This window comes from Dermacentor variabilis, chromosome 4 (genome assembly GCF_050947875.1).
Source record: "Dermacentor variabilis isolate Ectoservices chromosome 4, ASM5094787v1, whole genome shotgun sequence".
Taxonomy (NCBI): domain Eukaryota; kingdom Metazoa; phylum Arthropoda; class Arachnida; order Ixodida; family Ixodidae; genus Dermacentor; species Dermacentor variabilis.
In genome coordinates this window covers 52554104-52579843 of record NC_134571.1, presented here as the reverse complement: position 1 = coordinate 52579843, position 25740 = coordinate 52554104, and the positions used below count along the sequence as shown (strand labels likewise).

Genomic DNA, 25740 nt, shown 5'->3' with positions numbered 1-25740 from the left:
CTCCTCGGCCACGTGCCGAACGTGGAGTCACCGCCCACGGCACTCTATCGCCTCAATCCGTTCGTGAGGGCAGTAGGAAGAAGTGCGGGCTTCAGACGGCACATGTTCGTTATCACTCCACGCAATAGGCTAGAAGCTAGAAACAGACATATAATAGTGGCGCCAACTCGCCAAGGAAGACATTTCCTTGTAGGCATAATTGACAAAGGCGCGTAAACATATACTCCACAACGGATTCTTTGTAGCAGTGTATATTAGCCCGCCAGCGAACATTACTGAACTCCATAACGAAATTATTTCGCCGAACTTTATTGAGATAAGGCCATCAGCTTTCTACACTGTTACAGCTGGTTTGTGCTCACTGTGTTGTTTGCACGAACTAAAGGCAATGCGGAACAGTTGCTTTATTGGAAGCACTATTCAGGGCACATGAAGTAACATGAGGTAAGCACTATCGGCGAGTTCCTTCAGTCGTGCGCGTTATCTTCTGATGAAATGAAAAAAAAAATGAAAGAAGTGGGAAGAGGGATGTGTGTTAAAGGCAGGTGAGAACAGAGCGCGAAAGTTTTCTAGGCGCGAAACGCGTGGTCCGCTTCGACGCTGTCGCCGTAGAACCTGTTGCTCTGGACACTGCCGATGACCGTCACGTCCAGGTCGTCGTCCGGCGGTGACGTGGCGCCCCGAAAGTCGCCGCATTCCTCGCCACCCGTCACGGCTTTCGGACGGATATGGGACGAAATTCTGCAAACAAGGGTGTGAAGTCGTCAACGTGTTAATGCCGCTATTTTTTTATTTGAACTTCAGACTAGAGAGATCGTCCAACAAAAGCTTCCACAGGTGTTTAATTCGTGTCGCATGTCAGTGCGCTGCTTTCTTAACAAGAATAACAAAACATTCTAAGCGATGTGTTACCTCCATTGTGCTCATGTATTGGAAAGGCGGGCGCAGGAAGTCTAAACGAGAGATTGTCGCTCGATTTTCAACAGTGCTTCCTTCAGATGACTAAGAGTGCCAACAGCAGCAGGTAGTATACGGTCGGACGATTTATAATGGGTGCAACGTACATCTCACCAGTGGCGCTGGCTTTCACGGAATGCAACTGGAATCGCACTGGCTTCAAAATATTTTTTCCCGGCTTTTTCGTGCCATAACCACGCCATAGCAGGTGACTGCAGAATAACTTCGACCAGCTGGAGTTCTTTAAAGTGCATCCACTGCACGTTATGCGACAGTTTTTGCATTTCGCCCCCTTCAAAATGCGGCCGCTACGATTCGATCTTGCAACCTCGTGCTTAGCAACGCAACGGCAAAGCCACTAACAATCATGGCGGGTGAATCGCACCGGCCGATTTGTTGCGTTCCCTGGATGTTTCATTTTCATTGCACTAGCAATTACATGGACACTCTAGGCGCATTTGTGTCGTCGCCGTCAACGTAATGTTTCACATAAAGTCCGAAGACGATAACATCGTCGCCGCGCGTCGTATGCTGCATGTGCGAGTGAAAGCTTGTGAGGGTGAGCCGACGATGGCGGCTCAATCTTGTACGTGAAAGGAAGGAAAGCGGGGAGGAAGCGCGCCGTCTTCCTTCGCGCTCAACGCACCTGGGGAGAAGGACGGAGTGGGGACTGCGTTCTACTCCCGCGGCGGCGTATGGCGCGGACGCACGGGCCCTATCTTGAAGGCAATCTGCGATGGGTACAGATTGTGCCGAGTGCTGATAGTTTCCTGTGCGCTGTGTTCTCGCCGCTTAGTTCGCGCTGAAGCGAGATGCAGCACGAAGGTCACAGCTGGCTCGCTGCTTCTGCCGCGTTTCTCACTCCGGCGTTTTGACGGCAAGCGAGCGCGGCGATCGTGTGAGATGTCTTAACGTCTGCTTGTGCGCGAGGGACGCTATGCTTGTTAATTTAGTTAATAATCGAATGTTTACAAGCTTATACGGCCGACAAAACTACTATTCTTACTTCGTATAGCTGTCTCCTAATTTGATATCACAATCTATGCTTCGCCTTTGGGAGAAACTGCGACTTTTGAAGCGAAAGCTTTACTACGGCAACCAGCGAGCCATTTCGCCTCGTCGCGCCGTAAGCCGTATGCAGGCAGCCGTATGCCATATGCCATATGCCGTGGCCGACGAACGACCTTGAGCCGCCGTTGCTTAGCAACGCGGCAGCCGCGCTCCAACAGATGGCGCCGTTGACGACGCCGCTGCCGTCGCCGCTCACTCCACATGTGCTCCGCTGGGGTAGAGGGAGAGGAGGTGTCGCCTCGCGGGGAGTGTATATATATATATATATATATATATATATATATATATATATATATATATATATATATATATATATATATATATATGCTTCGCCTCAGTGTATTTAGTCGTTATGGTGAGCGCGAAAGAGACGCAACAACGACAGAACGAAGCGAGGAAGAGGCAACGCGCTCAAGAGACGTAAGAAGAACGCGCCGCATGACTCGAGAAGCGTCGTAAAAGCCTAGTCGTTACCTGAGCAGTGTGTCTTGTCGTGTCTATACAATAGAGCTTAACCAAACGCTTAACCACAAGCTAACACCAGAAGCGTAGCCATGCAGCTCTTGCTTTCGCAATTCAACTAGGGTTAACAAGTGCTAAACCACAGGCAACTTTTTCTTAATACCATGCAAAATTATAAAAAAAAATCCTCTGTGGCAGAGCGCTTACTTACTCAAAGCGGCGGACATTACCCACACCAGACGTCGAAATGCATATTTGACTAATTAATAAAAATCGTCATTGACATTTGGATTAATTACCTTATGATACATATTGCAATTTACAAATTGTAGCTGGTGAGCTTGGAAGGCATATTCACTTGGAACGACTTCTGAAGATTTCATGGTTTCATAATCTGCGCCGTAAAACTTGCGGTAAGAATGCACTATTGTTCCGCTTATTATTATTTTTTTTGGCAAAACCGTTTTATTCATTGAAGCACAAAAGTAACTGGAACGCCCATTTCGTCGCACACTGTGGGAAAGAATATCTCGACAAGTGAATATGCCTTGCGAACTCACCGGTAACAAGGTCATCAAGTAATCAATTAAAAATAATCAGTGATTTTATTAATTAGACGATTATATATTTCGATTTCTCGTGCGTGTAATGTCCGCCTCTTTGAGTAATGCATCTCGATAACTAGAATTTTTCTGTTTGCCATAGGTGATTTTTTAAGAAATTGTATAAACTACAAAAAAAAAAAACGTTATTTTCGAGATCCTCCGCTTCCCGCAGGTGAGCTTCGCCGTTTTTCATGAATGCACCACAGAACAGAACTTATACGCATCGAATGTGTTTAGCGGGTAAGCTGCACTATCGCGCTGTTATTCTGCCCCCCCCCCCCCCACTTTATGTTTACCTAACATATTTCTCAAGCAGGGTACATGATCCTGCCGATAAGACGGGAGATACGTCTGCGGCTTACTTTTGGCTGCTTTCCTTGAGGGTGTGTCGCACCGGCTCGCCCTCGGAGACGGCCAGTTCCCGCCTGTTCATCTTGAGACATTGCTTCGAGAGCCGCATAGACGTGAACGAGGCACAGGTTAGCAGCAGCGAGATGATTACTAGCGCCACCCAGAAGCCGTTCTGCAATGAGGGTAACGATTAGAGTGGGAATTCAAATAAGCCAGTTTCAAAACATTGCAAACAGCCCAAGTTAGGAATAGAGAGAGAGAAGCCCGAAGTTGCTCAATGTTTCGCCAATTATTCGCTCAGTTGTAGCTTTACTAGTGGCTGACAAATATTACAGCAGATGCCGTCGACTAGAGGCTCTCGGGCAGAGATCGTCAGCGTGTTTGTTGCTTTTTAGCACTAATCGATCAGTTTTTGTCATTCACGTTCCGTTAGGTAATAATTAGTTAGCAGCTGCATAGCGTGTCATTGTTCTCCTGCTTTTTTTCTTGGCGTGCCGCAGAAGGACAAGTGTAAAAAGCAGGAAAAGTATTTACCGCGTTTGACAGGATGACGTTGCACAAAAGCGACACCCCGGAGTCGTAGGCCTGTTTCAGCTCATCGCAGTGTCCAAGAGCAGCGATCGCCTGTGCAGTTTAATATAGAGCAATGAGCCGAGAGCAGTGAGGCTTCATAATGAAGCAGCTATTTCACAACTCATTCTGCGCCGTCATTATATAGGTGGCCATATGTACATTCTTACGGACCTTCACAAAATAAGTGCGCCGGCAACCAGTTTGTCAGTTCTTTCAACATATATGCGTTACCTCTTGAACATTCGTATTCGTGAAACCGCGGATGCGATTTTGGTTGGAAGCATGCGACACAAAGGGGCAGCATGCGATTACGCACGAACCTAATGGAAATTTGCAGACAAAGCACATAACTTCGACCTGAGTTCGATGCAGTACAGAAAGAGATTTCGGAAGGATAACATTGAACGAAACTCACATTGGTCCTGACGCCAGAAAATGCCGCTTCAAGTCTCAGAACCTTATTTCTCACAATGTTCCGGTAGCTCTGCAATGGAAGACAAATCCCTTGGCTCTCCATTTCTATAAACGTAACCATCTGTGTCAAAAGGCCACTCCCTTGATGTCGACCGCAGTTGTTACTGCAGACCATATATGTAGCCTGCCTTCTGTGGCACTACCGGTCAAACCAATATACGTAGATGGATTGAGAAGCACAGTTCTGTGTGCTCCGTACAAGCCATAAGAACAGTTCGCACTATAATAGGCACACTATAACAGTCCAACGGTAGATTACTTGGGCGTGACACGAAGAACGCAATATTAGATAACCTGCTTGCGTAGCTCTTCCGGAGACAAGCGGATCAGATTTTAAGGTGCCACTTTTTTTTCTTCTTTCTTTCTTTCTTTAAGATGACAGCCACGACGACGTCAGCGCAAGCCATCTGTGGTTGAGGTCATGCTCGGCGTATAAATTTCGTCACAGAGTATAAGTATATGAGCAATCGAGAGGCTACTAACCTTTTCGATGACCTCAGACATCTTCGCAGCCAAGGCGTCACCACCGGCGGCAAGACTTAACGTGATGTAGTCGATAAACTTCTGCGTGGACAAGCAAGCATGCGGGTGCGCAAAACTTTACGACCGATTTCGGCATATGTTTGGTTTCTCCATTGTACGCCTGCTCTGCGTCCCACCGCGCCCAAAGGAAAATATCCTTGTGCTTCGCACAGGTGTGGTGAGAAGCTGTTACGCGTATTAGTTGGGCACTTAACGAAAAATAAGTTTTATTTCGTGCCTCAAACGCGCGCACAGTCAGGAACAGTTCGTCAGGAGACACACGCAGTACAGCTTACATCGCACAGATGGGAGTGCACACGAAAGTAACCAATTGGACGAAGTTAGCAAACAGCTTTTACTCCTCCCGCACCACACGTACCATCCGCCTTCGGGCAGTCGTCACCAGCATGCATCACCACGGGCTGAGATAAAAGCTTTTCAGCTAAGGGCATCGTGTGCACACCTATAAAACAAGCCCTTTACCCGGAGAAAGGAGCTTACTTATAACAAAGTAGAGAGATGCAATAAATGCATCACTGAAAGCGGGGTCACCCTAACCGCGTCCTATTGGAAGCGGGGCAAGGATAAAGGTTGCATGTAGAGCCGAACGTAGGGGAGAGCCAGCGAAATAAGTTTGAGATGGAAAGAAGATTCAGCGTCTATTCCAAGTTTTGTTTATGTGAAGTGAAAAAAACTAGTTATTTAGTAAACTTGCCTTTGCGTTTCGGTACTATTCCACGTGATTCCAACATCTTCGGGCGGGACAAGCATCCGCCCGAAGACGGCGTCATCAGTGCGCTATAGCTTGGCTGCGGCTCCTTAGCCAACACATTAAGTCCATTGCAGTTGGACCGAGAAAATATACGAGCTCTAAATGACCTTGCGTTCTATAGGAGGGTTGCGATTTTCTAACGGCTCGGAAACCAAGCCGTTCGCTTGGCTTCGAGTGATTGACCAAAGTAGCGCTTTCTACAGGAAAAGTGCTATTCTCACCAAATACGCGAGGACAAGCGAACGGTTCGTGTTCCTAACCGTTGTACGATAGCAGGTCGAATATTTCTAGTATACACTCTACCGTAGGGGCTGCAACCTCACTTATGGCAGTGCTTTGCTTTACCGCCTGCCTCTCGAGAGGCTTTGGAGGTTGCGTTACTCCACCCGAGAAAGTGAACAGTTGATTCGACGTCGCAGGACAGCCATCCCGGTACTATAGGGGTCAGGAGAGGCCAAAGTGGGACAAAACACCGCCCCACACGTAAGTCATGGGAGAGCGCGCCAACGGAGCTAAAAGCAAGAAATGTGCCGCGCCAACCGGGACATCTAATGTCCCGATTAGTGTCCACCTGATGGACCGGTCCAGTTCGTCTGCTGCTGAAGTTCTGATTGGCTGAGCTGGAGTACGGGCGGGAAGGAAATAGGCGGCCCCAGCCAATCAGCACTTCAGAAATAGACGAAATGGGCAAGTCCACTATAGGTGGACACTTACAGAATACCCACCCCTCACTACCCCCACCTCGGTCACCTTATTATATACGCAATTTGTCGTTGCATTCATAGCTGGTACGTTGCCACAGCTTGCCACCGTTATTGTTGCAGCACCAATCAGTACTCCAGCGACATTAAGAGAAAAAAAAAACAAAGCGTTTTTACAAATAAAACAGTAATGCGTATAAGATTGCTTACGGTTATACTTGTTTCGGGTATCTGGGGGAAAAAAATGGGTCTGAGACACGCAGAAATGCGAGAACGGCGGGTGGGCTTCTATCACAAACAACGTGCTCACGATGTTTATGCGTTGCCTCTCTTCGTCCACGTAAGCCTTGAAGTCAGTCACGTACTGCATGAAAGTGTTCAAGTCCGCGTCCTTGTGCCGGTACGCTGTTGCTGACGGCCCGCTAAGCAGCTTTCTCCTTACTCGTCCGATTTCCTGGAATTTTCAAAGAAGCGCACTGTTATGCAGGTTCTCAAAGCCCCATAAGATATTTCCTGTCACGTAATTGATACCGACTGGACGTTTTCCCCTGGGCCTTTCATTCGAATATAAAACGCGGACTTGCGTCGCGTCGAAATAATACGCTGTTGTGCCATGAAACCAATATGCATCACAGTGATAAATCGAGAGAAAATAATTATAAAATTATCTGCACTGCGTGTGCGTGTATGTGCTTGTGTGTGTATAGAGGGGGAGAGAGAGAGAGAGAGAGAGAGAGAGAGAGAGAGCCCGACCTCGAAAATGCGGCATTGGTGCAAAAGCTATAGTTTGTGTCAGGACTGGGTGGCTTAGACGGGACAACTGTGCTCCTCGCCAGTGTATGTGTAAACAGCGCCTTTCGGTGCGCCGCCGTTTCTGTTAAAGTGAGCTTAGATCCGTTGCACGTGCAAGACATTTCAAAGTTACGCCAAGCTCTTAGAAAACGTGCGCACCAGAAAACAAATTTGACACTCTGATCACGTGCCCATGCGATGCACGTGAGCTCGTTCTTCTATCGCTGAAAACGCATATAACTATGACGCCATTTGTGGAAGTGTCCGTCCACGAAATGTAAAGAAAAGACACGCAGAGTTAGGGGATTAATATTTCTTTTGGTGTGTGCTTCATTTAGGTGTTCACACGACATGCCGATGGCTGCGATTTCACCAGCAGTGGGATTTAAATTTGACTTACTATTACTTCAAGGGGCTCTATGTCCGTCCTGATCGCCTTCTCGAGGGCGCTTGCACATTTTCTGAAAGCAAGAAAGGTTGTCCATTGATCCCACACGTCCTCATTCACGCGGAAGTGCGAGAACAGTGTACATTCGACTGACGGGCAAATATAGACTAGAGAGAATAGTTCGCCTATACATTTGGAGATGACGCTCCTGAAATTTCAAACAGGGCAATCTTGTCATGAGTGGAAGATTGGTGCGAGAGAAAAACAAAGAAAAGAAAACGAATGACTGGCAGCGGTGACACGCTTAAGTTTCTGCACTATGACGTCACTAACTTTGGCGAAGTCTCAAAGACTGTCGCTCGTTCTTGATAAAAAGGATTAGAAAGCGCCGGTTTTTTAAAGCTTTACGTGCACGAAAGACGCACCACAATCATGTGCCAAATAGCCTAATGATTGTGAAGTCCGGAACGCCGTGCGGTCTATGCGCGAAATGCAAAGTTCGGTAGCTTTATTTTTTTTTTATAATAATCGATCTTCCAACCAGCACATGTAAGGAGCGTATTGAACGTATCTGTCAGTCTATACTGAATTAGTGTGCCATTTAAGTGTTGTTCTCTAACACAGATGGTGTAACACTTCGGGCCATATAACGTAAAACTATAGCAATCTGTTTTTATTCCAATTTTCTGACTTCAAATTCACGTAATTGCCGACGCAGGCACCGGGCGGTGACCTGCAGCGTTGTGTTATTATAGCCCAACCAAACGCTCTCCTCGTTTGTAGGAGGTCACTTTTGTTTGCTTTAAAAACCAACAACATTGCCTGCATTTAACGGTTTTTCTTATCCAATTGGCTGACAAGAGGCGAGGAGCACGCTCAAGGGGTGAGGTTTTCAATGGGTCCGAGTCAGCGCAATGAAAATAGATAACCGGAAGAGGACGGTGGTGCCAGCGTCTGCCATTGGTCCGCTACTCCTTACTTATATAGCTCTCAATCGCTGGTCGAAAATCACGGCGGCGGGCAACGGAAGGTTAAGAATGCCGTTAAAATCGATCCTCAGAACGGAAGAGTTGGCAGAGCGACGTCGTGTACGTGGCTAAGTGCTCGATAACGTTATACTGCCACGCAGAACGTTTTATTAACGCAAATCCATGCTCTCTGGGCAGGTGAGGGTAGTGTAATGGTTGGGGTCGGGCATGAAATAGATGGTAGCTGGCCCATGCCGTCGTCCAACTCGTCCACGCTGAGAACGTTGTTGAAAGGAGCGACTTGTTCTCATCGAGAACGAGGAATATGGGATTTATTTACACTATCAACATGAGAACGTTACAGTTCATGCGTCTAGCATAACGAAAGAGAATGCACACTCAGCGGCTGCTTATAAACGCTCTGTCCTCTTTAGATGCCTAGGTTAGGGAAAACGGCCGTTCAACCGTCAACCAATTCCGAGCGTCCAAAGTCATCGTAGCCGACCCGCCTTTGAGGGGGAGGGTTTACACAATCACTTCCGCACAGGTTTCACTGACCACACCAAGGTGAGAGGGTTTTCGCAGACACGGGTCTTGCCCTGAGCAGGCGGCTCTTGGTCCCAGAGTTGACCCCGCAGACAGTGGCCGCCGCGTCTGTCCATTGACTGACGACTTCTAAGACCCGTGAGATGGCGCCGCAAAACACCTCCTTCCAGGAGTTTCCCCGCTCTAAGCAAACCGTGACGGTGACGGCGAATCAACTAACAATACTTGGTCCGCTAACTGCGTCTAGACATCCCGGCGCCGTTCGCTTGGGGACGCGGCGTATTGTCGTCCTTACAAAGCGAGTCGCCGCAGCAGACATTCCGGTGCAAACGGGTTGTTGACGAAGCGCATTGTTGTTTTCACAAAGCGAGTCATTGCAGCGGGCCGGGCAGAGTTTGACGGTCGCTTCCCCGAAGATTGCCAGCCCCCGCAGGTCGAACGTAACAGTAGACAGTGCCTGAGCGATCGGCGGGCAGCCATCTTCTATTCCTCTCGGAACGGGACAGTCTTTGGCTATTCAGAAATATATCCTTTTTTGTTCGGCATATTAATGCACCTTTAACGCGTACACGTCGCTTTGACGCGGTGAGTTTTCGCAATTTTGTGACGTCGCGTGACAGACAGGTGAAGTGGGTGCAGCCCGAAAACTCTTTACCAATAGCAGATGCCTAATAGCAAAGAAGCGTCGAATGAGAAAGAATAATTTTTCTTTTGTTCCACCTAACCATGCATAATCGTTATGCACATATCATATCTTATAGGACCTTTTCGCGGTTTTCGTGACGTCGCTTGAAGTGCGGGTGGCCCGAAAATTTTTTCAGCAATCGTGAAGCGCTGATGGCAGAATTGTAATAGAGAAGATTAGAATAGCTTTACATTATAAGCGCCCCTCATTAATTCAAACGCGATGCGCCTTAAAAACAAAGAAAAAGAAAGGGGCTTGCTTCTTACGCGAAGCTGGACGGATAAGTGAGGTAGTCCAGAATGTGGGCAGTGTACTTGCGGTTGAGCTCAGCGGCAAAGCGTATCTGCAAGGTGAGAAAAGAAAACTCTCTAATGAACTGATTTTTTGAGCACGCACACCTACGCTAGAACTGTATAATTAGAAATAATAATAATAATAATAATAATAATAATAATAATAATAATAATAATAATAATAATAATAATAATAATAATAATAATAATAATAATAATAATAAAGACCGACGCTTTTGAAGTTGTATTTCTCGCAGCAACGGCCTACATTTTTATCAAACGCATTGATCCCCTTAAGATTGCGGTTCGATTCCGTCGCTGTCCTTTCTCTACCTCTCACAACCGCGTGCACATACACCCTCAAACACGTACGCACATGCACTGAAGTATGCTTATGAATCCCACGCACGTGCGACCACGATAAAGGCTTCATTATTAGTTGATGTTTAACATTTATTTAGCTATACGGGAAAATGCAACGCGCATATATGTTTACTTGAACAGCAGTGCACTTTGCCGAAGATTCCGAGGACGTATTTCTATAGATTGGTGCCAAGCGCAGGTCGTCTAGCAAATCGGTGGGCTTTATTGTCAGTATAAATTAGCGTCAATATTGAAATTACAAGGTGTCCCCTAAAATTCGGAAATAAAAAAAGTAATTAGTGGATTGTAGTTATCAGTTAACCAATTGGTAATTAACGCACGAATCCCAAAACATCTGCTGCCCCGAATAACGTGTCGGAAAAAGAAAATCATCCCTCAAGTCTCTGTTGCTCTGAGTTTTGTAATCATTTAAGCATTCCGTGGAGCATCCGGTATATTGGCAGACTATTGGCAGGTTTTTTTTGTCCAGTGCACCCCAATGGAAACTTTGTGGGCATCTGTTTGTAAATAGCGAAACGGTCTACAGCGCGCCAAGAACTCTAAAAGACGTTTATAGACGGCCTGTGGGTAACGGAGCAAGTCTGACGTTTGCAAGAGAGAAGCTGGACGTACGTGGTCGACGAGGCTGGGATTTCTCCTCGCGTAGGGGTTGCAGATGAAGGCCTGGGCAGCCACGCTCATGTTCATGATGTTCCGGCCAATTACGAGCAGCACGGCCGACGCAGGAAGTGCGCCGTAGGCTGTACTGAAAAGGGCCCCGATAGTGACGGTATGCAAATGACTCGATCTGGATGTGCATTGATAGAGGTGAGGATGGGGAGTGGACGGGAAATTATAGTAGGACAGTCCGAGTCGGAGCAATTACAACTTGTAGGAATCATATACAATTTTGCTATACATATCAAAAGGCTTTAAATATGCGAAATTGAACAATACTATGATGTCAGGCAGGAACACGATGTCAGGAAACACGACGCGTATTCCTCCTGCACTGCACTGAATAAACTCGGGCACACGAATTTAAATACACGAGCTTTCTTTTTTCTCTTTAGTTCTTTATTTATTCTATTTTTTTTGCTCCAGTCACAAATGGAACTGGCGACATCATGCTCAACTGCATGACGCTACAGCTACTAAGTCACAGAAGCGGTTCATGTAATCTAAAGCTTGTTGGGAAATAACTGCCAAAAGTAAACCTCTCACAGTGTAGCTCTATCTGCCGCGGTATCCGCGGCAGGGACCTGCCCTGTACTCTTGTAGTAATCAATTATACATTTCTCCTAGGCGGTCAACCACATGGACACAACCATAGCGAACACCTTAAATGTCAACGCAAATTTTTCTGTGCGAATCGAACTTGAGCATCGAATGCGAATGGCTATAGTTTTGATACGACGATGCAGCTTTTTGCGTCTCTGACAATCAGCCCTAGGTGTAACCACATAATCTCCGGCAGTCCCGTAGCATCCGAGGCACGTAACAGCCACATATGCGACGAAATGTCCAGTGACCGGAGACTTGCATTCACGAGTCTCTGATGGAGCCGGGCCTGCGGTCAGGCCGAGTACCGCGGCATCTGTAAAACTTTCGACGGCGCGGTGGTCCTGTCCATTACGACGCACACTGTACTTCTCACCCTCGTGAAATTCGGAGCGTTAAAAGCCCAAGAGCATGCGCTGCTAGAGCTCGGTGACTGATCTGGCTACTCGTGGAGTGCCCTTGAAACTTCCACAAGGATATTATGCGAGTTTCATAATGGCTTCATCACAAAACAAATTTGTAATGCAGTGAAGTATACACAACGCTTTAAAAACATTCGTTTTGAAAGTATTAAATTTAAACAACGTGTCATTATTCAATAAACTTTTGCATCTCCAAGGCGCCCAAAGAGCAGCAGAGGATCAAATCAGCAAGTATTCTTTGCAATATACATCTGCATTGCGGTGAAGCTTGCAAAAGCACATCTGCCGCATTATGGAACGCTTTTAAGATCGTCGCCAAAACTTCAAAGACTGTACCAGGTCGATCCGAATGAGTTCTGAGGAAATCCGCAAGAAGAGGAAACGAGGAGGAGGGAATGCGCAGGCAAGGGAAATGTGGGGAGGGGGTAAGGGTGTAGGTCCGCAAAAAGAAAAAGTGCCATCCACTTGAGTGTATCATGCGGCCGTACGGGTTTCCCTTGCTTCTGAATCCTACATTTTGACTGAGTTAAATTAAAATGACAGCATATCTGCCTCACGTAATACCGGACCTCTGCCAACCGTCATGGGACACAGAACAAAGAAACAAACATCAAGTGACGTACATCAGCGATGATCACATAACTGCAATAGAGCAACCATAAGAAGAAAAAAAATTTGCTCAGGTGAAATAAATAAATACCACACTGGAACACACTGCTAATTTAGGTGTCATATATAACAGAAAATATATTTCCCTATTTTTAATAGAAACACTTGTGCTGTCTGTACCTTTCGTACGAAGAGAAAAATAAGCGATAGCTTATTCAGAAACACTGCGATGATATGTTCTGCAAGCAGTGATCCGTGCTCATATTCTAATGCGAACGTCAATAAATGCGGTGGTAACCTTTTCATTCTACCTTTGTGAGTAAAACATAATGCAAGTTGACGGCACTATAGTAAGACATGTAATAAAAATCTTATTTAGTGCAAGTAAACCACGGCCACCCCCAGATATGCCGTGCACCGATGCTCGCGTACGCACAAGAGTATAGCCAGGCCGGCGAAGTTCGAGAACTTGTTCTTCTCGGCGGGCATCGTCTCCGGGCTTCGCATCGAGATGCCGAGCGCGATGGTGACCACCAGGGACAACACGAACACGACCACGACCAGGGACGTCACGAAGGTGACCAGCCTCCTGGGAAAGTAAGCCCTCAGATGCTTTATTTGGTAAACGTGAATGAATGACGAAAGCAGCGCTCGTCATTGATTGATTGATTGATTGATTGATTGATTGATTGATTGATTGATTGATTGATTGATTGATTGATTGATTGATTGATTGATTGATTGATTGACAACTATGGGACTACGAGAGACGAAAACGAACTGCGCTTAGTAAATGTGGAAGGCTACATAGACTAGTTTTGTCCACCTGGACTTCTGTAAGGTGCACCTAAATGCAAGTACACGAGCGTTTTCGCTCCCGTCGACATGCGACCGCCGCAACCGGGAGTCGCACCCACCACCTCGGGCTCGTCCGCACTCCATAGTCGTAGGAAACGCTGTCTTTTATTGCATTAAGACGCCTTTTGACTTGAAGAACGGCCAAAAGCGAAGCTTGTTAGCAAGCGGTCTCTGGGTATATGTGGGCCAATAAGATATTTACCGTCATATATGATTCTGGACGGTGACAGCCGAATTGCGCCTAAAGAGTGCTCTTTTTCGGTGTCAGCCTTAATTGGCACGCGACATCTGACACACAGAGTTAACGTAAACTACAGCACAAACAGCAAGCTAGGAAGTTCTGCCTAGGCCCCCTACATAAACTGCATATCAGCTGCCGGGCTCGATTTACGGGTGTCGCTCGTGACGATTAGAGATACGGCAGGTGCGTGGTGTCCGAAACGTGTGCCATCGACTGAGCGAACTTCGCTATTCGCTCATACAGCAAAGTGACCACCGTTTTGTTTCGGCAACACCTCGCGCGAGCTCCTAAAATTTCGGCGCTTAATTAATGGCAACTTGAACTATGTACTTGTGATAACAGCATGGCCTCAGCTAAAGTTACATGGGGACGATGTTTTGTGTTATGGACAATATTTTACAATTTCAGCCGTGCCGCGACTTTACATAGCGGTTGTTATTACACGGACGCGATTTGCGCGGGAACGTGTTGTCACTCCATTATCATCGTTCACATATGCTATACCGACACAATGTTGCGAAAGGACGACAAATAGCTGAACCAGTTGGGATTCGTGTTCGAAAAAGGTTAGGCGTGCAGACGTGGACACAGGAGGAGGTAAACGAAAAGTGGTCGTCGCACTCGCATCTTGGCTCATCGACCTAACGCAGTGCACAGGGCGGTCTGCACTGCGCAGACACTGCCGAACGCAGACAGCCGAGGCCGCTGGGGTTCGTGGCGATATATTCTGGGAACGCAATTCCGAGACGTACCCGTGACTAGAGTGTTCGATATACTACAGTATCAAGGCGGTGCACGCCGGCGATAGCACTCACAGCCGCCGCCTGCCCGTCTGGAAGGGGTCCGTCCGCATTCCCAAGAAGCCCGGGTAGGCGATCTCGTGCGTGACAAGCACGTCCTTGGCCTGCGAGAGACGAGCAAGTGGGCCACGCCTCACTTAAGCCTCGCGCCGGCAGGAACTGCTTTACGCATCGAGCCTCCTTTACATCTTCATTGCTGAGGTCGGCAATCTTTCGGAAATGAAGCTCGTCGGACGCGCATCGAAGAGTAATTTTAGTGGCATGAACACAAGGGAAGAACTTGCTCAGGACGAAATGGTGGGCTAGTTGGTTATACATGTGTATTTGATCACAGCATGGTGTCATTAGTCTGTCTATCGGCGCATTGTGGCGTTTTTACTCTGTCAGTCATTGTCGATTGATTGTGCGCTGTGATCATATAGACAAGAAAAGAAGACACATGGTGTGTCATTGTTGTTTCCTGATAAGTTTGCTAACATTTTGAATGAGGAGGCCGAGTAACCGAAAAGCAGTGCCGAGCGCTGGACGACGAGTAGGTGGGCGAGGAGTGAAAGAAAACTAGATTGACGCATAGAAATATTGAATTACAAGTGTAACGACATGTTTATTTCATCGCGCTAACACAGTACTATAAGCATTTCAATTCCATAAGATGAGGTCTGTTTGATAAAGTGAATGGATAGGTGGTCGTGGGGATGATCGAGGGGGGGGGGCGGATATTTCTGAGTTCGGCTGTGGGCGTCACATCGCATTGCATCGCCGGCCTCCTGTAACGCACCTACGCTTTAATAAATGCATGTAGGGTCTTGTAGCTTTCAATTACTTTGGGAGTCCACGTTAAGAGACATGATAAAATCAAGACGGAACACACTCTGGACTCTCTGTCAGTGACAGGGACGCTTCACTGGCTCTTCTTTCATAAGATTAACTTATAATGTTATGTTCTGTCACGTCTTTATTGTTCAAGTATAATGGTTGTTGCTGGAGATTGTAGCTTATTTCAACACTTCACAATTTGTCCCAGATTTTATTCTAAAACGTGGACAATCAAACGTTTGCAACTGATCATATCGCTCGGCGCTCCACGAGGACAAAGTTTGCCACTTCTTTATGGGGCATAGATCAGCTCTTTCCTATATTGGTATTAGGGAAAAAAAATGTTACCCTATCGAAAATTATATTTCTTTAACAATTGTTAGAAATATCTTATAACACGTGAGACATTTCTCGTCCACTGTTTGCAATGTCGTGCAACATATGCCTCGCTTGTAAATGTCGGACTTCTGCTATGGAATACTGCAAGGAACGTGAATATCAAGGCATGTAAAGGAAAAGAAAGAAAGAAAGAAAGAAAGAAAGAAAGAAAGAAAGAAAGAAAGAAAGAAAGAGGTGGGGATAGGAAATGAAGTAAGGTTCCAGTTTACCGTCGTTATCTTTTTGCGGACGTTGTCTTGCACCGCCTCTGCTATCTTCTGTATCTTGATCACTTGTTCCACAGCGTCTGCGTTTTAACCACGGTATACGTCAGTGCTTTAAGTCGAGAAAGTAGCAGCTGATATCAGACAGTTTGTTCAAAATGGGAGGTCATGGGTTTTTTATGAAATTAGGTGCAGTGCGTGCATCTGAATAAAACGCACGCGTTACATTTAAATTGCACAATGGCGGCTTCGTGGAATTGAACGTTCGCCTCGGCCACTGGAGGCCGTGTGTACGTTCGAGTGCCTCTGACGCCCTGTTAGTGGCCGGCAAAGACAAGTACAGGCGTGCTTCGGCTGGTTGCCTGGACTTCTTCGCGGATTACTCACTTCTGGAAGCAATATGCATCAGCAAACTATACCAGCGAGAGCACAAGCAACCTCGGAAAATTTGTGTTGCGTTCTCGGAAGTGCTTTTCCGTATAACACGGGCGGCACACCGAATTCACGGCATATGTAGGGATGACGGACCTGGGGAAGTGCTTCCGCCTTTATATAAGCGTTGGGGTTATACGAGGAGCAGACCGGGAGGCCGGCGTTGTACCTTCCATAATAAACCGAGTCACTGACTGCCATAGTACACCGAGAGATTGACTACTCCACAAAGGCTAATTGTTCACCCGCAAACTGAGGTCACAACCGATACATTGGTGTCTGAGCAGAAAAAGCAACTTAATCGAGTAAAGAATGCGTGGCGTTCGAGAACGTTTTGTTTAGTGCACATCAAGAACATGCACCAAAATATATCTTAGCAAAAAGGAAAGAAATTGTTTGTTGAAGGCGGAAGGCGGGCCTGTAGTTTGGTTGCAGAGGTGTGTTTTTTGTGAGGGTGGGCGATGTCTCGGCGTACTTTATTCGGCTGTTATATTAAAGCAGGAAAACGGGTGCCAGTGAGCTATCCGGGCTTGGCAATCCAGAAGTACATATAAGGGTCATGCTGCCTTTTCGCATGAAAAGCACCTAGCCGTGAGGCAAACGTGTGTTACCGAGGCATGGCAGGACCAATACTATCTAACGACTCGTGATATTACCGCGTAAAATAAGGGAAGACACCAGATGCCATGACACAGCAATACCATGGGTCGTGCAACTTCCGCGCATTCATCACAAGGACGACCAGTCTGTATACTGTCTATAAACGCTCTGTGGACCACTTCACCTTCTTGTATAGACTTCCCGTTTTGTATATTCAAAGTCGATGTACACTATCTATAAACATAGCGTGACCCCAGTGTGACCCCAGTCTGCACCCTCTCGTCCATTGTGGTCCTTACACTTCCCAGCAGGTTGTTTGCAGGACATATTATAGACATCAGGCGACAGCAAGTGTAAGACAAAATGTCTACAGGCCGTCTATAGACAATCTCTATATCCCTCCCCCCTCCTTCTCCCGTTACAGAAAAGCTTCTGTAAAGTTTCGACAGGATGTAAAAAAATACATTTTGCTAAGGATGACTAAGACCCGACGCCCCTAAGGACCGATTTCCAAGATCGGCTCACACCGGAGCTCCTTAGCAATCTTCAAGGCTCAGTATATATTATGTAAAATCTGGGCTTAATGGCGACTTTCTCATCCTGTAGGAGTTCCGTAGTGGTATTGAAGGAAGAAAAGTATGGAGAAAAAGGTTCACCTCGTCTGGCTTCAGATTTTAGGCTGCCAAAGCGGCTAACCAGCTGCGCCCACAACTCCTGGATCTGGAAAAATATGTAGCCGCTTGTAGTCACGACAGATTGAAGTAGTGTATTGCCTCGTGTATTAGCCAATGACTACAACTTAGTTTATCTTTTCTTTTTGACCAACTTTGTTGATACCAGCTATAATGAAACTACGAAAGTGATATTTTTAAAGAGAAAAAAGTTAAACGGAATGACACCCACCTCATGGTCAGTCTTGTTCGCAGAATCGATGAGGTTGTTGAGACTTGCAGCCACTTCTTCCTAAGTTAAATGCAGTGAGGAGGAACTGCCTTAGCATCACCTGCTCAAACTACATGTATAATGTTAACGCTTTTTCGCCGCTGCCAAGAGGGTCACCTACGCACTATTAGTGGTGGCTTCCGGCAAGGCTATGGTATCGTTAGAAGCGCGAAGATGTCTTCTATAATACAGGACCCTGTATTTCGTCGTGTATTTACCATTCAACCACGTGCCGATTCACTCAACAATTTCTTTTTACTCGTTAGACTCTCACGTCATCGATTAAAATTCCATCGCTCTTTTGGTCGGGCGCAGTTACCCCTTTTATCTTTGGCACTAAGAAACGTGTAGGCCGTCACAATGGTGAGAATGTACTTGCCGAGGGATACTTGCCTTATTCGCATAGACAGCAATAGTTCTGCGTATCACTGTGAACAGGGGAGCAACGAACAATGATGTATAAACGGAATGACACAGGTTATTGGACTACTATAGATTGACAGAACAATTTTAGACGATTAGATAGGCGGATAAACGCACATCATTGGATTGACGCGCGTAAGTTGAACTCCTGGCGCTTATGTTTTAGCTCGCATTTCTCATGTGTGCCTCTGAGCGAGCAAAATTTTTGTCCAAGTTGCGCAATTCATACGTCAAGCTCCCAACATCTATTCTCTGCTGAGAGAGCTTTGCTCAAACAATAATAAATTATGAATAAAAATAAATTACCATGAAGTCCTATTATAGAAGATGAGTTTTACGTCGAACGCTGGAACGCTGAAATTTCTTCAAATGTCTTTATTTTCTCAAAATATTGAACAGGACTAAACTAGACCTTCGAGTAGACTCTCTCTTTCTTTCTCTCTCTTTGTTTTAACTTCCATCTCCGGGTCAGTCTTTTTCAGTGTTCAGTTGCTGTGATTTGGTTTCTACTAAAAAATGTATGTTAAGACAAATTTTTCGCAGACCATCACGTAGCACGGTGAATAAGTAGAAAAAAAAACGGATGACGCTTAAGCTTCGCCTTCAAGAGTGGAACGCGATAGCGTTATCGCACCCCGTTCGCACCGCCCGCTCATTCGCTCGGCATGCTCTTGAGTCACACAAAGACGAAACGTGCTCCTGAGCAAGCGGAACGAACCAAAGAACTCGGTGTCTTGAGGAAGAAACGATCTACGCGAGCCAAACGTCCTAATTGGCACGGACAGCCGGACCGCGACGCGCCATGAAGGCGGACGCGATCATGGGCCTGACGCCTCAATGGCATCGTCCTCTCTCTTGCTTGGGAGCACCACGCAGACGCATGACACCTCGCCAGCAGCACGGCACACATCGCAGGCGACGCTTTCCCACAAGACGCGCTACGGCGCAGCGATCACGTCAGAGGCGTCCCGCATCGGACGCTGCACCTAGGAATCGCGCTGAGAGCGGAAAGAGGAGCCGCGTCGCCTAAACAGAGCGAGAATACTTATTAAACGCAAGGGTATTGGGGCATCATCGCACCGGTCCCCGCACGGCCCCAATGCGCCCAAGCGAGACGAAGATGAGAAGCGGGCGAGTGGTGCGCCACTTGTCGGGGCAGCGCCGTACATTGCGAGGAGGGGGTCTTCTGTGTTTGCCGCAAGATGGCTCTGCGTGTGCGCCAAGCGCAGAAGAAATGTAGCGGAAACGTACTTCGTTACTCGTTTAACTGCGACTTCTGTAATTTACATGCTCATAATTACCGATATACACCACAGTATACCTTTCTACGGCACGTTTCTAGGGCAACACCGCATTCACTAGTGGCGCTTTTGTCCCGCTTTGAACCATCGAACTCGCGGCTTACCTTGAGCCTTTGTGCAAGGCCATCCAAAACAATGAACGGTTAACTGGCTTCAGGTTACAGTCAACACAGGTGAAAATATGGACGTATGCCGATGACATCGCTATATTATGTTCCAATAGAAATAGTATTTGTCAGACCGTGGCGGTAGTTGAATCCTTCTGCAAGTGCACCGGGGCGCAAATAAACTGGGAGAAGAGTTATGGGTTTTGGCACGGTGAATGGGAAGAAACGCCAGACTACTTCGCTCGACTTCGGGGGTCAACCACTGCAACAACCTACCTAGGCGTGCCTCTCGACTCTTATCGCGACCCTGAGCCGTACTGGAATGAACAAGTGGCGAGAATAAAGGAAAAGGCTAACGCGTGGCAGGGGCGACAGCTGTCAATGTTCTCGCGCGCCATAGTCTGTAACCTATTTTTTACGTCCAAGATATGGTATGTAATGAATGTGCTGTGTGCTTCGCGGATCAACATCCAAAAAATCCACCGTATCTTCGCCGTTTTCATTAGGGCATCGACTTGGGAAAGGACCAGCCGCACAAACTTGTTCTTGCCAGTAAAGAAAGGGGGCCTTGGGTTGGCACATTTATTTGAGCGACAAGTTGTGTCGCGCTTTATGTACCTTCGTGGTCAGAATGATGTGTTCCTTCGCACAGTCATGCAAGTGCGTTTATGTCGTCACCTTCCAGGATTTGTTGTATGCTCGTGTGAAACAATGCATGGTGACGTTAAAGGTTACCTTCGAGAAGTCGTGCTTGCGTACAGAATGTTGCATGTGCGGCTTTCAGTGCAGTATCTCGCCAATATTACTAGGAAAAAACTGTATAAGGACTTAATTGGCACTATGCTCCCTGTACCGATTTACCGTATGTCTAATCGTGGAGGCCCAAGAGATGTCCTCAAAAGGGTTAAAAGAATGCCAGTACACCCTTCGGTAAAAACTGTTTTCTTTAAACTACGCATTAACACATTATCAGTTAAAACATGGATGCATAACAGGGGTATTTTTGTCCCGTGGTCCATTAACTGCTTCTTATGCAAGAAACCTCAAACGATAGAGCATGCGTTTCCAGATTGCTGGGATCCCATATTTTTCTGGCATGTGCTACAAAGGACTTTAAAGAAAGAGTCACCTTTAGATCCACATGGAATAAGATTCTTACCGGTAGAAACGGAGGCTTTTCCGTATGACGCTATAATGCTCCTGGGCCTCCACAGTTTGTGGAAAGCTAGAACGCAGTTCAACAATGCTGATGTCAATTCGCGACCTACGCGTGATCTCTTCATTGAATCTGTAGTACGGTTCAGGGATGTCCATCGGGCACTCCCTGAACAGCCAACATGGATTGACATGCTAGATAAACTTGCAGCATTGAAAAATTTTTAATATGTCGTGCCAGCAAAATCCTTGTTGACATGTTTTTTTTTGTGTATTGTGTATGTCAAAGCCGGCAATAAAGCGTTAAAGAGCCCGTGTCGCAGAAAAGCCAGTGTCGGCGGCGTTGACCGTGAGCGAAAAAGCCCGGAGGCTATTCATAAATAAAAAGAACTTGCAAGATGGGCTGGGTGGGAATCGAACCAGGGTCTCCGGACTGTGAGACGGAGACGCTACCACTCAGCCATAAAACTTCTTTTATTGTTATGTTTGGATCAGACAATTTCGAAGGTTACCCGCCGTGGTTGCTTAGTAGCTATAGTGTTGGGCTGCTAAGCACGCGGTCGCGGGATCGAATCCGCCCTCGGCGGCCGCATTGCGATGGTGCCGAAATGCGAAAACATCCGTGGTACTTAGATTTAAGTGCATGGTATAGAACCCCACGTGGTCCAAATTTCCAGAGTCCCTCACTACGGCGGGCCTCATAATCAGATCATGAGTTTGGCACGTAAAACCCCATAATTTAATTTTAATTTCAAAGGTTTATGTTTTCATGCATCTAAGGACTAGAACTCACTTTTGAGGAAGCTGGTGTTGTAGACGGCTTGGAGGTGAGTGTTGCTTATTACTTTCCGTACTTCTCTTGCTAGCTGCTCCGGAAACGAACTGCTTACTAAGAGAAAGTAAAAAAAAATCTTTATGAGGAGATTAACAACGTCACCGAAAAGTGCGCTATTGTCTTTGTACATAAGCGAGGACTTCTCACTGCTTAAGCTGATATCAGTTCTTTTGAGAAATGTCCCACTAAGTGTAAGGATGTCATCATTTATCTGATAAAACAGTGCTGCAGGCTCAACTAGCTGTCGTAAGCTACTTTTTTGAAATCTTACTTCACTGCAAGCAGTTGTTGTAGTGCAACAAAACAAACTTTACTCAATGAACTGGATGAGTAAGAAAGAAAACAATCGGAAATGCTTCTTGTTAAGGCTGCGGAAGTGCTTGGTGGCTTAGAGGATGAAATAGTAAATTACCTATCGCTTGTCCTCAACTAAACTGCCTGCCCAGATATGACCAGCACATGAGAGATTTCAAGTACGCGCTAACTGGATTATGGTATAAGCACGTTTAAAGTGTTGCATGGTTTTTCATCTTATCGGTCCACGTCCGGGGAGCTAGCAACTTACTTCCGGAACCGAAAGTGCCCTTGACGGCTTCTAGCGTTGGCTTGATGTCGCCGTCGAGAAACTGGTCGAATCGCTGAAACAGCAAGCGCCACGAGCTTTTCAGTCGTGAGAACCCACCGTTAGCCTTCTGAACTTCATCAGTGCAGTGCACAGTGAAGCAAAGCCCCACACGTTCACCTCTTCACTTAAAGGAACAGGCAACCGCTCAGGACATGAATCGAGATAACCCTGCTGATAGGATGATTCCCTATCGTAGTGTCTAAAACGAGCCATGTTTTTCTCAATTAACGTGGATTTATATTTTTAATTCTGCACTAAAAGTGGCGAAAAATTACCCTTGACGCCCCACGCGGCAAAAACATGAAGCTACATAAGAGCTCCACCACGTGACCTTTCACTAGTATACGCGGTTCCTGGTCTTTCTATTCCTATTTAAATTTTGCATACTTTTTATTATTATAAGTTTTTCCTGACCTTAATGTACAGATGAGCCTTCGTTTGCAGTGAGCGGAAAAGTGGTGCTGCCTCCGCCTTTGTTTTTGATTATTTGGCTTGGTTCGTCTATAGACCGAACAACGACGACGGGGACCAGACAGCCATGACTGGCCATGACCTAGGCGCGTAAATGGGGAAAACCGCTGTACAAATATAAGAAAGGTCTGTACAACAACGCGAACTTATTGCACCAGCCTTCTATTTTCAAAAGTGGTTGAAACGGTTAAAATGCAAGTGGCTAACCGCAGTTACACTCACTGCTGTGAAAGCACAGTGATAGGCGGCTTTCACAATTTGCGAGGTGGGCTATCGACATCGCTCTCATTTGTGAGCGTTGCATGGAGGAGGGGCTCTTACTTATTTTCGATGCTGCTCAGATAAAAAAAATTCTGCTTACTAAATACCCACGCGCTTTTGGAAGTAACCGCTGCAGATGTAAACACTACCGAGGGTGAGCTTTGCATTGCGCCTTAAAAACTAGTTTCTTATAAATCGGTTATCAGTCCCCTTAAGTAGCGGCGCGCACTACCGTCAATATCAAAAAATAAAAAACTCACACAGTTCATGCTGTTGAGAAAGGAGCGCATGTCCTTCCTTATCTCCCAAGTCTTGGTCTGCATGATGTCGACAGCGTTTTCCGCTCCAAGTGAGGAAAAGATTTGAAAAATGTAGAACAACCTGGAATGGCGCATCAACACGCTGTTTGTGTGGTTTCTCAAACGATTATCTTCAGACACCTGCCAGTGCAGACTTAGAATATATGCTCTGGCGGTGCTCCGCGTTACGCAGCAACAAGGACCACACCGAATAGCGTTGGAACGCGGCTCTCCGTAGCCACGAACTAGAAGAACAGACATGGGCGGTCCATCGGGCCAGCGATGCTGCCGAGAGGCTATAGGCCTTTCGATCCCGACGTGGGAGCGGCCCACTTCGGGATAGGAATCTATAGCGCGACCTGAAGGACCTGAATAAAGATTTTCATGCCATACCATACCCGCCAGTGCTAAGCCGCGAGTTATAGGCTTTTCCCTATCTTTTTTTGCCTTTCTTTTTTATTTTGCGCTTTAACTCAGGGAGAACGCTTTTCTAAGGTTGTATAACAAAGGTTTGGCTGGCGTCCGCATATCTTGCGAGCGAGATTGAACCCTTTTTATTACCAGAATGTTTTCTTGTGCTTTTTGCAGTTGCCTCAGGAAGGAAGAGACAACTTTATTGGATCACCAGTCAATGAAAGTCAGGAGAGAAATCTCTTCCCCGTCGCCCGTTAACAATATATTTTCTATGTGTGGTTCTTGTTATATATAGTTGGTTTTTAATTCAGTCTTTATTTCTTGTTCACTGTTATCTTTTATGTCATAACACGCCCTGTAATGTTTCCTGCTGCCACCCTCCCCCCCCCCCTCCTTTTATGTAATCCCCCATCGGGGTCTTTAAGGGAAAATAAATGATGATAAATGATGATAACGCTACAAAAATGTCTCAGATGTCGCGTTGTAATTCAACGAATTGTGCAAGCGTTGCATTTAGATGTGCCCCCGCGAAGGTACTTGTAAAAAAATATATGCCTCACGAAACAGGGGCCATTGCCTGCTGTCTCACCAGCAGTAATCCACATAGCACATGCCTTATTATGAAGAAATTGTAACATATACACTGAAGGCAGTTCGTGAATGTTTTCAGATAAGACGCTACGTTTAGTAACTTTAGTTAGTAAAGATTACTGAAAGCTTTCGTTGCTCATAAATCCTGGATATTGCCTCTTCGGCCATCTGTCGAACTTCACCGCAATGAACCTGTGTAACTCAATGGGAAAAAAAAGACAGAACAAAGCAATTTTTCTGATGCGTTACAGCAGTGCTTTATGACCGAAACACTGCTATAAGGCAGCAGGGAAGTTATGACCAAGTGCCGTAAATTCGTATGTTACTAGACGGGAGTACCACCTCTACATTGCTAATTGAGTGTTGTTGAGATTTGGCCGATCTTTTGAATTACTTTTTTTATATACTGCCGATTGTGTTACGCTGATACAGTGCGGTGAAGTTTAACAAATTTCTTGCATTCCGCTGTATGTAAAACAAACTATACATTAAAGTAACAACGGCTATAGAAAAAAAAAGTAATGATGGAAGACATTTATACCACAAAAGCACTAGACGTGATATAAAGTGTATTGCCACATCTGCTTTACCTAACGTCAAAGACAACGACGTAAGCTGCAAGGGACTCTCACGTTTTGGGGTCAGTCGACAAATTAAGCAGCCTGTTTTTATATGTGTACGTGTCCTCGCGTTCTGCGTTCAGCGTATCGTGACAATATAATCATTTGAGAAGAATGTTAATAAATCTTACAATACCTAGAATCACAAGTTGAATAAGCAGTGTTCAAAGCATCGTCGCTTTGGCGGTATAAAGGGCTTGTATAACTCAATCTGGCTAACCAAAGGCACCCAGCAACCTATATTGAAAGTCTTTACTAGATTCCTAAAGTTCGTGCCGAAAAGTTTTGAGTGGGTGGTCCGAAAAGCAGCCAATCGCATTGAAACACCACTGACTTCACATCTTGCTATCTTCATGTCCCTGTTTTCGTTTCCTTTATTTTGAGTCCACGTATACAAGTGCCGAAAACCCCTGCGACTGACCCCAGAATTCCGTCTTTTTGTGATAATGTACCCTCGTCTAATATGAAAGGAAACACCATATCTGTGTTTGAACTGCCATACCTATAAACGT

General features: G+C 46.2%; 1 protein-coding gene across 1 annotated transcript; it reads right to left on the bottom strand.

Moving 5' to 3' along the window:
• Positions 1–324: 324 nt before the first annotated feature.
• LOC142578203 (uncharacterized) lies at positions 325–23676 on the bottom strand. Its single transcript, XM_075687604.1, has 18 exons — positions 23565–23676; positions 22513–22585; positions 21906–22001; positions 18088–18147; positions 17841–17904; positions 16159–16235; positions 14750–14838; positions 13272–13424; positions 11157–11289; positions 10134–10210; positions 7681–7741; positions 6799–6942; positions 6699–6719; positions 4977–5057; positions 4435–4503; positions 3981–4070; positions 3458–3618; positions 325–741 (listed from the first exon to the last, which is right to left on the bottom strand). Exons 7-18 carry the CDS (start codon positions 14785–14787, stop codon positions 570–572), a joined length of 1200 nt encoding a protein of 399 aa, XP_075543719.1. The 5' UTR covers positions 14788–14838; positions 16159–16235; positions 17841–17904; positions 18088–18147; positions 21906–22001; positions 22513–22585; positions 23565–23676; the 3' UTR covers positions 325–569.
• Positions 23677–25740: the final 2064 nt, after the last annotated feature.